This window comes from Chanodichthys erythropterus, chromosome 10 (assembly GCF_024489055.1).
Source record: "Chanodichthys erythropterus isolate Z2021 chromosome 10, ASM2448905v1, whole genome shotgun sequence".
Taxonomy (NCBI): Eukaryota; Metazoa; Chordata; class Actinopteri; order Cypriniformes; family Xenocyprididae; genus Chanodichthys; species Chanodichthys erythropterus.
In genome coordinates this window covers 28,917,106-28,930,736 of record NC_090230.1, presented here as the reverse complement: position 1 = coordinate 28,930,736, position 13,631 = coordinate 28,917,106, and the positions used below count along the sequence as shown (strand labels likewise).

At 42.7% G+C, this 13,631-nt stretch overlaps 3 protein-coding genes across 3 annotated transcripts; 2 read left to right on the top strand and 1 right to left on the bottom strand.

Moving 5' to 3' along the window:
* The first annotated feature begins 2,290 nt into the window (after positions 1 to 2,290).
* LOC137029330 (olfactory receptor class A-like protein 1) lies at positions 2,291 to 3,241 on the top strand. The gene has a single exon (XM_067398915.1). It carries the CDS (start codon positions 2,291 to 2,293, stop codon positions 3,239 to 3,241), a length of 951 nt encoding a protein of 316 aa, XP_067255016.1.
* Positions 3,242 to 3,414: 173 nt separating this feature from the next.
* On the top strand, positions 3,415 to 8,634 carry LOC137028439 (rho-related GTP-binding protein RhoA-B-like). Its single transcript, XM_067397227.1, has 5 exons — positions 3,415 to 3,495; positions 5,510 to 5,667; positions 5,733 to 5,853; positions 5,931 to 6,061; positions 8,211 to 8,634. Exons 2-5 carry the CDS (start codon positions 5,512 to 5,514, stop codon positions 8,382 to 8,384), a joined length of 582 nt encoding a protein of 193 aa, XP_067253328.1. The 5' UTR covers positions 3,415 to 3,495; positions 5,510 to 5,511; the 3' UTR covers positions 8,385 to 8,634.
* A 194-nt stretch (positions 8,635 to 8,828) lies between these two features.
* Positions 8,829 to 13,365, bottom strand: LOC137028438 (transmembrane protein 43). Its single transcript, XM_067397226.1, has 12 exons — positions 13,160 to 13,365; positions 12,934 to 13,071; positions 12,734 to 12,868; positions 12,104 to 12,198; positions 10,909 to 10,958; positions 10,766 to 10,835; positions 10,610 to 10,680; positions 10,408 to 10,535; positions 10,253 to 10,327; positions 9,652 to 9,753; positions 9,450 to 9,567; positions 8,829 to 9,376 (listed from the first exon to the last, which is right to left on the bottom strand). Exons 1-12 carry the CDS (start codon positions 13,169 to 13,171, stop codon positions 9,174 to 9,176), a joined length of 1,197 nt encoding a protein of 398 aa, XP_067253327.1. The 5' UTR covers positions 13,172 to 13,365; the 3' UTR covers positions 8,829 to 9,173.
* Positions 13,366 to 13,631: the final 266 nt, after the last annotated feature.

Genomic DNA, 13,631 nt, shown 5'->3' with positions numbered 1-13,631 from the left:
GCTCCAAGGAAGGAACAGTGGTGAACCGGAGACAGGGTCATGGACGGCCGAGACTCATTGGTGCACGTGGGGAGCATCGCTTACCTGGGGAACACATGGCACCAGGATGCACTATGGGAAAAAGGCGAGCCGGCGGAGGCAGTGTGATGCTTTGGGCAATGTTCTGCTGGGAAAGCTTGGGTCCTGCCATCCATGTGGATGTTACTTTGACGCGTACCACCTACCTAAGCATTGTTCAGACCATGTACAGCCTTTCATGGAAACGGTATTCCCTGGTGGCTGTGGCTCTTTCAGCAGGATAATGCTCCTGACACAAAGCAGAAATGGTTCATGAATGGTTTGAAGAGCACAACAACAAGTTTGAGGTGTTGACTTGGCCTCCAGATTCCCCAGATCTCAATCCAGTCGAGCATCTGTGGGATGTGCTGAACAAACAAGTCCGATCCATGGAGGATCCACCTCACAACTTACAGGACTTAAAGGATCTGCTGCTCACATCTTGGTGCAGATCCCACAGCACACCTTCAGGGGTCTAGAGGAGTCCATGCCTCCACGGGTCAGGGCTGTTTTGGCAGCAACACAATATTAGGAAGGTGGTCATAATGTTTTGCCTGATCAGTGTACAAATAATGTTTTTGTGCTAATGAACATTATTAAAGATCGGATCATTTTGAAAGAACGTTCTATTACCGTTACTGGAAGAACGTTTGTTGGTAACTTTGAGAGAACCTTGCCAGAACGTTCCCTTCATACAGCATACGTAAATCGATACAAAAGTCAATCAAAGTTGCTCATCAGATCAATGCATTAACGATCGGAGCGTTTGAACACGACTTTCACTCTGGATTTCATCAAATCTGTAACAATTCTTTACCCTTTTTTCTGTGCTTTGTCTATGTTCTTTACTTTCTTTAAGTTTGTTTGTTTTTGTTGCTGTTGCCTTGTTTATACTCCTTCCTTTATATATCATGTTAAAAAATTAAAATGTGTCTCGCTGTCTCTTGTCTTTCTTTCTCTGAGCAATTTTGGGACTTTGTATTGCAGCATTTCTCGTGTTCTGTATGTCATTCTGGTTAAAAGTCCTGTCAGCTTTATTTCTATAGCGCTTTATTCGATACAGGTTGTTTCGAAATCAACTTCACAGTAATAATAAACAGGAAAATAAAAGAATCAGTGAAGTAAACAGAATTCAATTCATTTGTGCAGCTGCTCCAAAAAGACAATAGATTAATTATTCAGATCAATTCAGTTCAGGTTTTGTTCTTATCTGATAGTGTCAGTGCAGTCAGATCGATAATATTTCTGGTACATCTCACCATAAGCAAACCAAAGACGACAGCATCTGTTAAATGCAAATAAAGGCAATTTTTCTGAACTTGTATCAAAACAGCGCTGATCTGCGTTGGGTTTGCAGTGTTAAATCCTCCGGGTGACACGGGTCTAATGTTAAACAGATGTACAGTGTGTTCAAGCACAAACACGGCTCTCATCTGTCGGCGAGGGAATCGTGGGCCCCTGACGGAAGAAAACAGACCAGCCCAGACCTGCAGTCCCTCACCTCCTCATTACACAGCTCTAATGAGTCTAATTATCTCTCGAGGACACACAATTACACCACATTTCACAACAGCTGCTCTCCAGAACAAACAAGATACATTTGTCACAAATAGAGTTAATTAAATATGGAAATAGATTGACCACTTTTACCGCTTAATCGTTAACGAAATGAGAAACAAATGAAGTACAAAATACACAAGAATGAAATGAAAAACAAACAAGGATAAGATTCAGTGTTTTCTACATTTGTGAAACATTTCAGCAAAACGAAAAATAATGATAACATTTAACTTTTTCAGTTTAACATATTAAAAATACATTTATTGCAATCTTTATTATTTGTTTTTAGTTCATTTTAAATGTTTGAACTTTACATTAGTTAGGCTTGTCAAAACGTGACGTTTCACCAAATGTTGGTGTTACAATAACCCCCCCCCCGAACACATTAGTTAAATGTGACATGAATTAAAATGGGTTCCTGTGAAGATTAAGTTCATTTAAATGAAAAAGCGATGTTTTCTCAGCTCTGAATCATCTTCTGGTCTTGCAGTAATTAGGACGCGCCTCAGCTGGACATTTTTTCTCTTTTGCGTCTTCTTGTGGGTTTCCAGCTTTGTGGCGCTCCCATGGGTGCAGCGGAGGCTTTATATTCAGACGCGATGGGTCACGGACCTCAGAAAGCCGGCGTTCACACAGTCGCCCTGCTGCGTCTCTGAACCTCTGAAGCGGCTCTATGGACCTCTGCGTCACCATCAAAGGGGTCTCGTTCCTCCTGCAGGCGGGTCTGGGGATCCTGGCTAACGCGTTGGTCCTGCTGGCCTACGCCCACATCCTGCTGACCGAGGCGCAGCTGCAGCCCGTGGACGCCATCCTGTGCCACCTGGCCTTCGCCGACCTGCTGCTGCTGCTGACCCGCGGCGTCCCGCAGACCATGACCGTGTTCGGCATGAAGAACCTGCTGGACGACGCCGGCTGCAAAGTGGTCATCTACACGTACCGCATCGCCCGCGCCCTGTCCGTCTGCATCACCTGCATGCTGAGCGTCTTCCAGGCGGTGACCGTCGCACCTGCAGCCGGGCCGCTCCTGTCCCGCTTGAAGGCCCGGCTCCCGCGGCTGCTCGTCCCCACCTTCGCCGCGCTGTGGTTCATCAACATGGCCGTCTGCATCGCCGCGCCCTTCTTCTCCGTGGCCCCTCGCAACGGCACCGTCCCCCCGTTCACGCTCAACCTGGGCTTCTGCCACGTGGACTTCCGCGATAACCTGTCCTACGTGATTAACGGGGTGGCCGTGTCGGTGCGCGACTTTGCGTTCGTGGGTGTGATGCTGGGCTCCAGCGGGTACATCCTCGTCCTGCTTCACCGCCACAGCAGGAAGGTGCGTGGCATCCGCCGCTCGCAGGGCGCCTCTATGGAAACACGGGCGGCCAAGACCGTGGTGCTGCTGGTGGTTCTGTACACGGTGTTTTTCGGCATCGATAACGTCATCTGGATCTACATGCTGACGGTGGCGCAGGTGCCGCCCGTGGTGGCCGACATGAGGGTGTTTTTCTCCTCGTGCTACGCCTCCCTCAGCCCGTTCCTCATCATCTCCTCTAATAAGAAGGTCAAAGCGAGGATGGTGTGTGCGACCTCGGAACAGGAGCGGCAAGCAGAGGACAACAAGCCGTCAGATGTCAAAAGCTGAGCTCCAAGTTTTAGTGACTCTAATAGTGGCTTACAAACTCTATAGTATACTGTCTGTGTTTGAATGTGAAAACTTGATGCACTTAATAAATGAAATGTTGGAAACTGAACTGTTGGGACTTTTATTTTGACGCAGCTGTTGAGGACTCTTATTTTGACGGGTTGTTTGTTCAGTCGCCATCTTGTCTGGTTGTGTCTGGCTTCAGGCGCGCGCACTGAACCGACCCGGAAAACTCGAGCCGAGTTAAACTGACGGTGAGACCGAGTTTAATTAAAATCTCCCCGCTTGTTCAAGCTTTAAAAAGATCAACGACTCTTATTAAACTTCGCTCGCCCGAGAGAGTCAGTCGGGTCTGAAATGTTCGGTGATTTGAATGACTTTACTGAGAAGAGTCGCTCACTTCCGCTTGTGTTAGCTGTTAGCTTCGCATCGACACATTGAAAATAAATAATAACTTTAAAACAAAACGCACGTTTATGTGAATGAGAAGTGAATAATAAGATATTTCACCCTTGCACTGTAAACTTCTGCATTTATTCCTGAAAAGAGTCGGAAGCGCTCAAAACTGATCCAATAGCAGCATATAAACATTTAAAAACAACTGCGCTTTGATCATTTAATATGAAACTCTTCTTGAATTAGCAGTGCTTTTTATCAACTATTTTCATTCATTTTTAATTTCTCTGTGACAGTAGTGTTAATGTTGCAGCATTTAACGGGTGAATCTCATGAAAACAAATGAGCAGTTTCATTTAACTTACATTGAAAATAATATTTCACATTCAGCCTTTAATTTGCACGCGAATGTTTATTTGATTGTCATTTCTACTGTATTATACATAAAAGTATTGCATTATACATACACCATAAACTAAATTTTCTATTTTTCTTTTTCTATATTTGATAATGAAATGTGGTTAATCGTCGTGAAAATAAAAGCCAAGATGCAGAGATATGAATTCTCCTAAAATAATAGTCTGTATTCTTTTTGAAAATATAATTTATAACTATGTTGTTCACAAATAATAATAATAATTGTATATAATGTGTGTGTGTGGTTAATATGAAATATAATAATAGGCATTTCTGTAGTTTAAACAGTAGATTGTGGCATTTATTTCCCAGGAAAAGCATGAACTGATAATATTAATATGTGCACCTTTAAAGGGATAGTTCACCCAAAAATGAAAATGTGATGTTTATCTGCTTACCCCCAGCACATCCCAGATGTAGATGACTTAGTTTCTTCAGTTGAACACAAATGATGATTTTTAACTCCAACTGTCACCGTCTGTCAGTCGTATAATGTGTGTCAATGAGAACTTTGTTTATAAGAGTCGGACAAATCCAAATTAAACCCTGCGGCTCGTGACGACACACTGATGTCCTAAGACACAAAACGATCGGTTTGTGTGAGAAAAACAGTATTTATATAATTTTTTACCTCTAATACAGCACCATGTCCAACTGCGTACAGCAATCGGTTAGTGAGGTCTGATCGCGCTCTGACAGCGGAAGTGATGTCTGACGCTCATTGAAGTACATGCGCGAGACATCACTGAACTTCACATCATCAGAACGCGTTTTCTGACCTCACACACCGGATGCTCAAGGCAGGTGTATTAGAGGTAAAAAAAAATGATATACTGTTAGTTTTCTCGCACAAACCGATGGTTTTGTGTCTTAGGACATCAATGTGTCGTCACGAGCCGCAGAGTTTAATTTGGATTTGTCTGTGCATGTTTTTTTGAGTCCTATAGACTTAGTTCGCACTGACATGCATTATACGACTGACAGACGGCAGCGGTTGGAGTTAAAAATCATCATTTGTGTTCGACTGAACAAACAAAGTCACCTTCATCTGGGATGCGCTGGGTGTAAGCAGATAGACATCACATTTTCATTTTGGGTGAACTATCCCTTTAATGCTCTCCGCCAAATGCATAAATCATGGAATTATAAGGTTCTGTCTGACAGTTTTGTCAAATTGAGTTATTCATATATTCTTATTCAGTGACAACTGTTATGTGATGTTTTTTGTGCATCAGAAAGCAGAAGGGTTCTCGATCTACGAAGCAGGATGGAATTCAGACACGTTTGGAAGCTCAAGATCTCAAACTGCTCAGAATGCTTCATATTAATCCTTAATATTCCAACGTGGAGAAATGCAGCGATGAAATATAATGATGATGGACTCATGAGTGTTATGAGCGCGTCCCGTCGCTCTCCGGAGGTCAGTAACGCTGTGCCACTCTTCCGTGTTTTCAGAGATGGCGGCCATCCGTAAGAAGCTGGTGATCGTCGGGGACGGCGCGTGCGGGAAGACCTGCCTCCTCATCGTCTTCAGCAAAGACCAGTTTCCCGAGGTTTACGTGCCCACCGTCTTTGAGAACTACGTGGCCGACATCGAGGTGGACAGCAAGCAGGTAAGGAGCGCAGGTGTTGGTGTCATGTGACGCGTGTCAGAGGCGTGAGCGTGTGGCTCTTTCAGGTGGAGCTGGCGCTGTGGGATACGGCGGGGCAGGAGGATTACGACCGGCTGCGGCCGCTGTCCTACCCCGACACGGACGTCATCCTCATGTGCTTCTCCATCGACAGCCCCGACAGCCTCGGTGAGTCTCGCCGCACGAGCCACGCGTACATCTCACTGCTGCGGCTTCATGTCAACTTTGACCTTTCTGGCCCTCAGAGAACATTCCTGAGAAATGGACTCCCGAGGTCAAGCATTTCTGCCCCAACGTTCCCATAATCCTGGTGGGCAACAAAAAGGACCTGCGGAACGACGAACACACGCGCCGCGAGCTCTTCAAGATGAAGCAGGTGTGTTTCCCAGTCTCTTACAACCTTGATGTAGTTTTTGTGCTCTACTAGATTGAATGTTGATTATTTTCCTCATATTCTCCATTGTTGCAGCTCCTCTCTTCCCAGTCTGTCAGTAACGCTCTGTTTACTTCCTGTCTCTATGAAGCCCCTTCTTCTGAAAAGCACAATGTGCTCTGATTGGTCGGCTGGAGCAGTGTGTTGTGATTGGTGTTTGGGAAATGTCCCACCCCTTACCATTACCGCCAGTTTCAACACACTACTAACTAACTCAAGCAGGCCCCGCCCCTTTATTCTGCGCATTAATTATTTAAATGAGGAATATTGTGAAGAAACTCAAGATGGAGGCGTTTCAGGGTTCGTACAGATACTGTAAAATGAAATTCAAGGACTTTTCAAGCAGTACTTTTTTTGATTTTCAAGAACTACAATAAGAGAACTCGAACAATATCTTTATCTTTTCGATTCTAAAAAACAGATATATAAAAATATATACGAATAAAACAATATGGTACGAATAAAGAACTTTAGTGCCGAGAAGAGCAAATAGAAACGGGGCATAAACTTCTTACAAAATTATTATTTAAAAAACATGCAATAACACAAGAAAACAAAGGATTAAATGTGAAGCATTTTAATGTAACTAATTGCAAAGTAATTATATTGCAACTTAATGACTCGTTTGCACTAAAAATATTGTTGCTTTTTTAAGGATTTGTGTTCGAGTGCATCATTTCCATATATCACTTTATTCTATTAATCCTATTTAGTTTGAATTCATTTTTAGTGTAAAAATACATTTTTGTTTTGTTATCTTAAACCCCCAAAATGGCAGGTGGTGCAAATGTCTGAAAAAGAAAACTATTTAAAATGGTGTCTTAATAATAAAAAAATTAAAAACTAAAGACTATGGTGTCATTTTAGGTGTCTACGGAGCCCCTTAGGGGACCTTTGCAAAAATAAAACTGCGTTAAATCCGACAGTGTTTTAATAATAATGGGGTTTTCATCTTGTGAAATATGAAATTTTAGTAGCCTACATTTTACTGTTCCAATAATTTTTATATGAGACAATATAAATATACTGCCGTAGCTAAATCCATATTTTTTTAATAATTTTAATGTACCAATAGTTTTTTCATGAACCATGAAGTTTGGCGTATGACGATGCACACTGAGCCTATTCAAGACGCCACAGAGTTAAATTCGTTAAAGTGGACATAAGGCCTTGAAATATGATGCACTGCCCTAACGAAAGACCAATTTTGAGCAAATAGATCTTTATTAATTCATGTGCATCCATACTGTTAAATTGAAATATGAATATGGAAACATTAATAAACTGTATAGCCTATGCACAATTATTTTATTATTGAATTATTTATTCATAAAATCATCACAGCAATCATGTTTATTTTTAGTATTCCTCATGTACGATAGATTCTGACAATTGAAACAAAAATCAGCCTTGTGTATTTGACATCAATTACTTAAAATGTAATTTTGTATTTTACTTTTCATATTTTTAGTATCAAGTACAGCAAAACTACAGCGCTTCCATGAGGCTATTTTACTGCGATCAACACAAAACGATACGTTATTAAATTGAATATATATTAAGTTTTGTGCTCACTTTTTTGGGTTTGTTGCACCCATTTCTGAATTGCTTTATTTACACCAAAATATTACACTAATTCAGAAATTGGTGCAGTAATTTCTAAATTTTATTTTATTTTCATCTTCAGAACACAAATTAAGATATTTTTGATGAAATCTGAGAGACTCGTCCAGAGACAGCAATATAATCAACACTTTCAAGGTCCAGAAAGGAACTAAAGACATCGTTAAAACAGTCATGTGACTGCAGTGGTTCAACCTTAATGTTATGAAGAGACGAGAATACTAATATTAATTCAGTAAGTGCTGTTTTCAAGGGTTTTCCTGGACTGGATTTCAAAAAGTCTTGTACAAACCCTGAAATCTTGTTCATGCTCCAACAGCAACATTATACTGTAAAGAGAGTTTTTGTTGCCTGTATATAAATGCACGTCCATCTATCCGTGTGAAAACATTCAATCCGTGAGAAAGTGTGATTCCGGCTCAGACAGACGGTCGCTCACGGTGTTTTGGCATCTCTTTCTTTCCCGCAGGAGCCCGTCAAACCCGAGGAGGGCCGAGACATGGCCAACCGCATCTGTGCCTTCGGATACATGGAGTGCTCTGCCAAAACCAAGGACGGCGTGCGGGAGGTGTTCGAGATGGCCACCAGGGCGGCGCTGCAGGCCAGGAAGGGCAAGAAGAGCAACAAATGCCTGCTGCTGTAAACGGACTGTGTTCATTTTATTCCTTTTAACTGAATCAGTTCATCTAGTGTTGAGAGTTTATGTCAGTATTTAACGCTTCGATTGAATTTGCCACATTCAGACTCGCCGTGAGCCGCAAACACACGAATATGCAACTGATCCGGACCAAGGTGCACTGCACACACTCGGACAGACTTGAAACTCATTCTTTTGTCTTTCACAATAAGCAGAATTTGGTATGTTTGTGTATTAAAGCCTTTATAAGACACTTTTGATGCGTTGTTTGTCATGCAGTGATTTACATCTACATTCATTCATTTAGTTTTTCTCCAAAGAGACTTACAACTGAAACACTGATGTGGAAAACACACTGAAGGATCTGACCTTTATTTCTGCAGTCACACACGCAAGAAACAGACACTGTTCATGAAGCTCACTCTGAACCATCATGTTCCTCCTCAGTGTTTCTGTCTTGTTCTCCAGCTCAAGTATCTAAACATTCTTAAATCAAGATACATTTACTGGAGAAGAGAAAACATCTTGTTTAATGAAATGAAGTGAGATTTTGTTTATCTGCTAATAGAGTCAAAAAAAATAAATAATTCAAAGTCAGATACATTATTTCCTTTATTTTGCTTCTCCAGTAAATGTTTCTTGATTTAAGAAAGTTTCGATATAGAAACAAGACAGAAACACTGAGGAGGAACATGATTATTTGCAGTGTAAAAAAAAGGGTTCATTATAGCTGCTCAAAACATTAGAGAAGCTCAAAGCTGATGGTTCGATTATCGCTGCTGGACGTCAGACTAGTCACTGGTTCTTCTTGGACGGCGCTCTAGCATGAGCGATGAGCAGCGGCAGGAGCGCGAGCAGCGCTATCATCACGCCCAGCAGAGGGCGATAGAAGATCCAGCCGGCGGCGATGGTGAGCAGCGACAGCGAACAGGAGACGCAGAGAGCGAAGATCTTCAGCCCCGCCGACACCAGCTCACGCAGCACAGGAACACTGTCCACTGAACCAGAGAGACGTCACGACTCAACAACCACCCATCAGACAGAGAGTGTGTGTGTGTGTGTGTGTGTTACCCAGTGTGTAGATGATGCGTGTGCTCAGACTGACGGACAGAAACATGAGCGCCCATCCTCCGAGCCTCAGTGCCCACGTCTTCATGGCATTCAGCTGATGTTCTCTAGCAAACACCTCCTGCAGTGAAACACACACACACACACACACACACGTCAGCAGCGCGACTGCAGCGGCGGATCCGTGTCATGTGACGTGACGCACCTCTGCTGACAGGTCGCCCATGTACAGGATCTCCAGCGCACCTCCGGCCCGCGTCCTGAAGGCCGTCAGCCGATCTGCCTGCTGCATGGCCACAATACTGACCTACACACACACACACACACACCCTTCCTCAAAAGCCTGATGATCACATTTGAGACTCATTTGATTTTTCTAAAAAAAAAAAAAAAAGATGTCTGGATAATCGAGTAATGTGAAGCTGCTTCAGTCCAGTTAGTGTTCATCAGAAATATTACTAACAATATCAAAGAAATTCTTAAGTTTACTTGATAAAAATCAGTAAAGATTTCACAGGAAAAACAGCTGAAGGATGTTTGTTCAATTAAAATTAAACTCTCAATCAGAGACAGAAGGACTGGAGGAGATTGTGTGCGACAGATTTATTTTATCTTTCTCACAATTCTCACAAACCGTTTAGATTTTTTTTTATTCTGTGGCAGAAATGAGCTTCCATAAGAATTCTGTTCACCGCTGACACTGACTGACACTCGTCTGACAGACTGACTGTATTAGGTTTCTCCACCGGAGTGGAGGATGATGTCACATGCACAGAATAAGAGAGTGGCTGATTGGCTGTTCTCACCTTGTGGGCGGGGCCAGGATAGAATCCGTCACCGCTGAGACCAGCGTAAGCGAAACGAACACGAACGTCACCGACCTGAACAACAACAAGACAACATCACCATGGATACAGCAACATTCACGTGTGTGTGTGTGTGTGTGTGTGTGTTCGCTCACCTCTGGACGTCGAGGGTTTGCCGTGTGGTAAAAATAATCGTCCTGCACCGTGAGGAAGGTGTTGAACACAGGAACAGGAAGTCCTGCGAGACTCAGTGTCTGGAAGTCATTGATCTGCTCCACCAGCCCTGGAAACACACGCGTGAGCAACACGTGACACGCCTGCCGCAGAACGAGGAAGAGGAGGAAGAGTGTGTGCTACCTTTGGACAGGAAGAGCCTCCCGACCCAGACGTCCGGAGCCACGACCGTCACGCTCTCCACCGCCATGGCACTGAGGAAAACACGACACACACGACACACACGTCACACACACGCGTGTGCGACACATCACCGTTCACCAGACCGTGGCGGCTCACCTGGGGTTCATGTGTCCGACCTCCTGATCGAAGTGTCTGCTGCTGATGACCTCTGACTTCCACTCGGTGTCTGTAAGAAACACAAGCTCAGTGAGACGTTCCCGAGACACTGCGAGAAACGGCAGGAGGCGGCCGACACTCACTGTACGAGTACGTCGTTTCTGTCTTCGTCTCTCCGTTTTCCTTAATGTCCCTGAAAGGAATCAGATGAGTGTGAGTGGATCAGATGATGAATCAGTGTGATGAATGCGAGTGAATCAGATGATGAATGCGAGTGAATCAGATGATGAATCAGTGTGATGAATGCGAGTGAATCAGATGATGAATGCGAGTGAATCAGATGATGAATGCGAGTGAATCAGATGATGAATCAGTGTGATGAATGCGAGTGAATCAGATGATGAATGCGAGTGAATCAGATGATGAATGCGAGTGAATCAGATGATGAATCAGTGTGATGAATGCGAGTGAATCAGATGATGAATGCGAGTGAATCAGATGATGAATGCGAATGAATCAGATGATGAATCAGTGTGATGAATGCGAGTGAATCAGATGATGAATGCGAGTGAATCAGATGATGAATGCGAGTGAATCAGATGATGAATGTGAGTGAATCAGATGATGAATGTGAGTGGATCAGATGATGAATCAGTGTGATGAATGCGAGTGAATCAGATGATGAATCAGTGTGATGAATGTGAGTGAATCAGATGATGAATCAGTGTGATGAATGTGAGTGAATCAGATGATGAATCAGTGTGATGAATGTGAGTGAATCAGATGATGAATGTGAGTGAATCAGATGATGAATGCGAGTGTATCAGATGATGAATCAGTGTGATGAATGTGAGTGAATCAGATGATGAATCAGTGTGATGAATGTGAGTGAATCAGATGATGAATGTGAGTGAATCACATGATGAATGCGAGTGAATCACATGATGAATGCGAGTGAATCAGATGATGAATGCGAGTGAATCAGATGATGAATCAGTGTGATGAATGTGAGTGAATCAGATGATGAATGTGAGTGAATCAGATGATGAATCAGTGTGATGAATGTGAGTGAATCAGATGATGAATCAGTGTGATGAATGTGAGTGAATCAGATGATGAATCAGTGTGATGAATGTGAGTGAATCAGATGATGAATGCGAGTGAATCAGATGATGAATGTGAGTGAATCAGATGATGAATCAGTGTGATGAATGTGAGTGAATCAGATGATGAATGTGAGTGAATCAGATGATGAATCAGATGATGAATGCGAGTGAATCAGATGATGAATGTGAGTGAATGTGCTGATGGCCGTGTGTCAGACAGACGTGTGTCGACCTGCTCTCGCTGTACTCCACCCACTGGTACATCTCCACCTGTCTCTGCAGTTTCACCGCCTGCACCGACACGCCGTAGTTTGGGTCGTACAGTGGCTGCGGACACACATACATCAGTACATCAATGTTTCTCAAGGAAAACAATCTCTGAACTAATGCTGTAAACCAGGAGTTAAAATTAACAATTGCTTTGAATACAAACATTTCAGATTCACATAAGGCGTTTTTTATAATCATAACATACCTATTTAATTATGAATCTTCCCAAATTAGTTTTTTTTTTATTTTTAAATATAAACATTTAAACAAATACAAATAATGTTTAGTGAAGTTTTGTTCAAGCATCGACTGAAAACAACACAGACAGAATTTTCATTTTTGTGTGAAATATCCCTTTAAGTCCAAAGAAGGCTGATATTTTCTTTAACACTAAAGAAAATATTTTGAAGAATATGGGTAACCAAACAGTTGGCCCTATTTACTTCCTTAGTATTTTTTAACCCATCAACTGTTTGGTTACTCATAGTCTTCAAAATATCTTCTTTAGTGTTCAGTCAAAGAAAGAAATTCATAACAGAATTTTTTTTTTTTTTTTTTAGTGAACTGTCCCTTTAAGAGTCGATAATGTCACCTGTGCGGTCCGCAGGGTTCCGGTCAGATGAACCAGGCGATTGTTGTTCTGAGGGTCCAACATCATGTCTGGATGAAGAGACACGACCTGAGAGAGACCCTCATCCAGAGACGAGCTCGTGCGCAGAGCGCGACCCTACAGACACACAGATAATTGACAGATGGACTGACCGATTGATTGACTGATTGATTTACTCTCACCTCATTTGTGAACAGCACGTATAATGACAGCACGAACAGACACAGGCCCGCGATCACGCCGCCCGTGCTCGCGCTCAGACGCTCCAGAAAACCCTCGGGTTTGCGCTCGTGAACGCGCGTGTGCTGCTCGCCTGAGAACTGACAGGTGAAGACAGCGTTATTACTGCAGTTGGTGAATATTGGAGCGCGGAATTACAAATCAGACATATAAAGATGAATGACTTACTGCTTCAGTCATTCTGTGTGTTTCAGGAAGAGAAGCTGATCAGCGCGATCGCGAATGCGAATCTTTACCGTCCCAAACAACAGCTTTGCGCGTCTGTTTCTGATCAAACTATCGCTTTAATAAGACCTTAAGACGTGAAAAGGAGCGAAACTCACAAAACTCGACCGGTTCATCGGATTGAGGAAGTTTCTGGCGCTGAGCATGCTGGGGGATGTAGTAACTTTCGAGCTGAGCATGATGGGAAATGTGTATGCACTGTCAAAAACTGTCTCTTGTCATCGCAGAATGTAAACTATATTATCATCCATGTCTGATCTGATAAATGTGACTGTAAGGCATGAAGATATTAAGTTATTACAAAATTTAACATGAAGCTGCTTTGAATCAATTTTTATTGTGAAAGTAGAGCTGCTAAATAAATAAAATGTACTTTAAACTGAGTGCTCAATTCGTGTATGAATAATAATATATT

What these genes read in the sequence shown, in the direction of transcription:
- LOC137029330 (XM_067398915.1), top strand. Translation starts at nt 2,291, where the DNA reads ATGGACCTCTGCGTCACCATCAAAGGGGTCTCGTTCCTCCTGCAGGCG.
- LOC137028439 (XM_067397227.1), top strand. Translation starts at nt 5,512, where the DNA reads ATGGCGGCCATCCGTAAGAAGCTGGTGATCGTCGGGGACGGCGCGTGC. An exon ending in TCGAGGTGGACAGCAAGCAG is followed by an intron (nt 5,668 to 5,732) that starts GTAAGGAGCGCA and finishes TGGCTCTTTCAG; the next exon opens with GTGGAGCTGGCGCTGTGGGA. An exon ending in CGACAGCCCCGACAGCCTCG is followed by an intron (nt 5,854 to 5,930) that starts GTGAGTCTCGCC and finishes TCTGGCCCTCAG; the next exon opens with AGAACATTCCTGAGAAATGG.
- LOC137028438 (XM_067397226.1), bottom strand. An exon ending in GTGGAGTACAGCGAGAGCAG is followed by an intron (nt 10,959 to 12,103) that starts GTCGACACACGT and finishes GATTCCTTTCAG; the next exon opens with GGACATTAAGGAAAACGGAG. An exon ending in GAGGCTCTTCCTGTCCAAAG is followed by an intron (nt 10,536 to 10,609) that starts GTAGCACACACT and finishes GTGTGTTTCCAG; the next exon opens with GGCTGGTGGAGCAGATCAAT.